This window comes from Dryas octopetala, chromosome 1 (assembly GCF_963921425.1).
Source record: "Dryas octopetala chromosome 1, drDryOcto1.1, whole genome shotgun sequence".
Taxonomy (NCBI): Eukaryota; Viridiplantae; Streptophyta; class Magnoliopsida; order Rosales; family Rosaceae; genus Dryas; species Dryas octopetala.
The window spans coordinates 20,585,735-20,588,122 of record NC_141366.1 but is presented as its reverse complement, the minus strand read 5'-3'; the positions used below and the strand labels follow the sequence as shown (position 1 = coordinate 20,588,122).

At 48.7% G+C, this 2,388-nt stretch overlaps 1 protein-coding gene across 1 annotated transcript; it reads left to right on the top strand.

Annotated features, from left to right (window-relative positions):
• Window positions 1-614: 614 nt before the first annotated feature.
• On the top strand, window positions 615-2,388 carry CYP94C1 (cytochrome P450, family 94, subfamily C, polypeptide 1). Its single transcript, XM_086255606.1, has one exon. It carries the CDS (start codon window positions 657-659, stop codon window positions 2,178-2,180), a length of 1,524 nt encoding a protein of 507 aa, XP_086111732.1. The 5' UTR covers window positions 615-656; the 3' UTR covers window positions 2,181-2,388.

The following is a 2,388-nucleotide window of genomic DNA, read 5'->3' as shown; positions in this document are numbered from 1 at the left end:
TTTAAACACTATAAGACAGTCACAATTATAAACTCATTTAACATATTACATAAATTCAGACATTGTCAGACAATCACAATTATAAACTCATTTTTGTTGAAATAATCATTAAAGAATGATCTTGAAAATAAGGATTTCTGATTATAAGATTATACTACTAAATAAACAAGAAAAAAGAGAAGATAGAAAAAAAAAATTTCCTCATTGAGCCAACATATTTTAAGTAGCAACCTCGTGCCAAAGTTGCTGATAAAGTCGACATCAGACATTGGACCAAAAGACAAAAAGAAACCCAAGCCGACATCACACGCAAAAGCCGAGAGAGAGAGAGCAGCAGGCAGCAGCTGTTACACTGTAACGCATAGAAAGAGGAGAAGAAAAAAAACAAACTAAAAAAGGCAAAAAGTTAACCACCACGTGCGTTAAAAGAGTGACCACGGGCATGACGTCCAAGCGGCAAACGCCCCCATTGTTATTTTGCGCACGCGTTTGTCATGCCGTTTTTCTCTCTGTCCAACGTGTCAAAACTCTAAAACCCAGTCAATTTTTCCAAATATATAAACCCCTCTCTTTCTTAGTTTCCACTTCATAACTTCCTTGCACCTTCCTCTCTCTCTCTCTCTCTCATTTCTCTCTCTAACTCTCTGTTTTCCAAAATGGTTCTTGAAGAGTACTCTGTTGTGAGCAGTAGTAACTTGGACTCCATGTGCGCCACTTTCTGCTTTCTCTTGTTTTCATTCACGGCTCTCTTCTCCGTGTTCTCGCTCTTAATCTTCATCCTCCGCCTCCGCCTCTGGTGCAACTGCCACGTGTGCCGGAGCTTCCTGACCTCCAGCTGGGCCAGGGACTTCGACAACCTCTGTGACTACTACACCCACCTCCTCCGCAAGTCTCCCACGGGGACCATCCACGTGCACGTGCTCGGCAACATCATCACCGCCAACCCCGACAACGTCGAGCACGTGCTCAAAACCAACTTCCCCAACTACCCAAAGGGCAAGCCCTTCACCGCCATCCTCGGCGACCTCCTTGGCCGCGGCATTTTCAACGTCGACGGGGACACGTGGCTCTTCCAGAGGAAAATGGCCAGCCTTGAGCTCGGCAGCGTCTCCGTCCGCTCCTACGCGCTCGAGATAGTCAACGCGGAGATTGAGTCCAGGCTCATTCCGCTGTTGACCGCGGCCAAAGCCCAAAATGGCGTCGTTTTGGATTTACAGGATGTGTTTCGGCGCTTTTCCTTCGACACCATTTGTAAATTCTCTTTCGGGTTGGACCCGGGTTGCCTCCACCTGTCGCTGCCGGTGTCGGACTTCGCCATGGCGTTCGACATCGCGTCGAAGCTCTCGGCGGAACGGGCGATGACGTCGTCACCGCTGGTGTGGAAGATCAAGCGGCTGATGAACGTCGGCTCGGAGAGGCAGCTGAAGGAGGCCGTTAAAATGGTGGATGACTTGGCCAAGGAAATTATCGAACGGCGTCGCAAAATGGGGACATTTTCGGAAAAAAAAGACCTTCTCTCTCGGTTCATGTCCAATATTGACGACGACAACTATTTGAGAGACATAGTCGTGAGCTTTCTCCTTGCTGGCCGCGACACTATCTCTGCCGGGTTGACCAGCTTCTTTTATTTGCTCTCGCAGCACCCAGAAGTCAAACGGGCCATCCGGGACGAATCGGATCGGGTCATGGGTCGGGCCGGGTCGGGGATTGCGAGTTTTGAACAAATGCGGGAAATGCATTACTTGCATGCAGTGCTGTATGAGACCATGAGACTCTACCCGCCAGTTCAATTTGACTCCAAGTTTTGTCAAGAGGATGATGTGCTTCCGGATGGTACCTTTGTGCCACGTGGCACTAGGGTTACGTACCACCCATATGCAATGGGCCGGATGGAGAAGATTTGGGGGCCGGATTGCCTGGATTTCAAGCCCGAGAGGTGGTTGAAGAAGGGGCTTTTCTCTCCCGAGAGCCCGTATAAGTACCCGGTTTTTCAGGCCGGGGAGAGGGTTTGTTTGGGCAAGGAATTGGCGCTCCTAGAGATGAAAAGTGTTGTGGTTGCCCTCGTTCGGAGGTTTGATATGCCGGTCTTGCAACCTGACCAGACACCGCGATTCGTCCCCGGCCTCACCGCCACCGTGAGGGGCGGCCTGCCGGTTCGAATTCAAGAAAGAGAAGGATGATCATCAAAGCAACATTATGGTTCATGCATCAATATATTTATATATATACTCCCAAGATGGTCCCAAATTTGCCTTGCGGGGGCACGTTAGCATGTAGCGGTAGAAAAATGCTAACTTGTACTAACCCACATATGGTTTAACCATGAACATAAAGTCACAAAATTGATGCACATAATCTAATGGATGAAACGGCTATGTGTTTATGTCA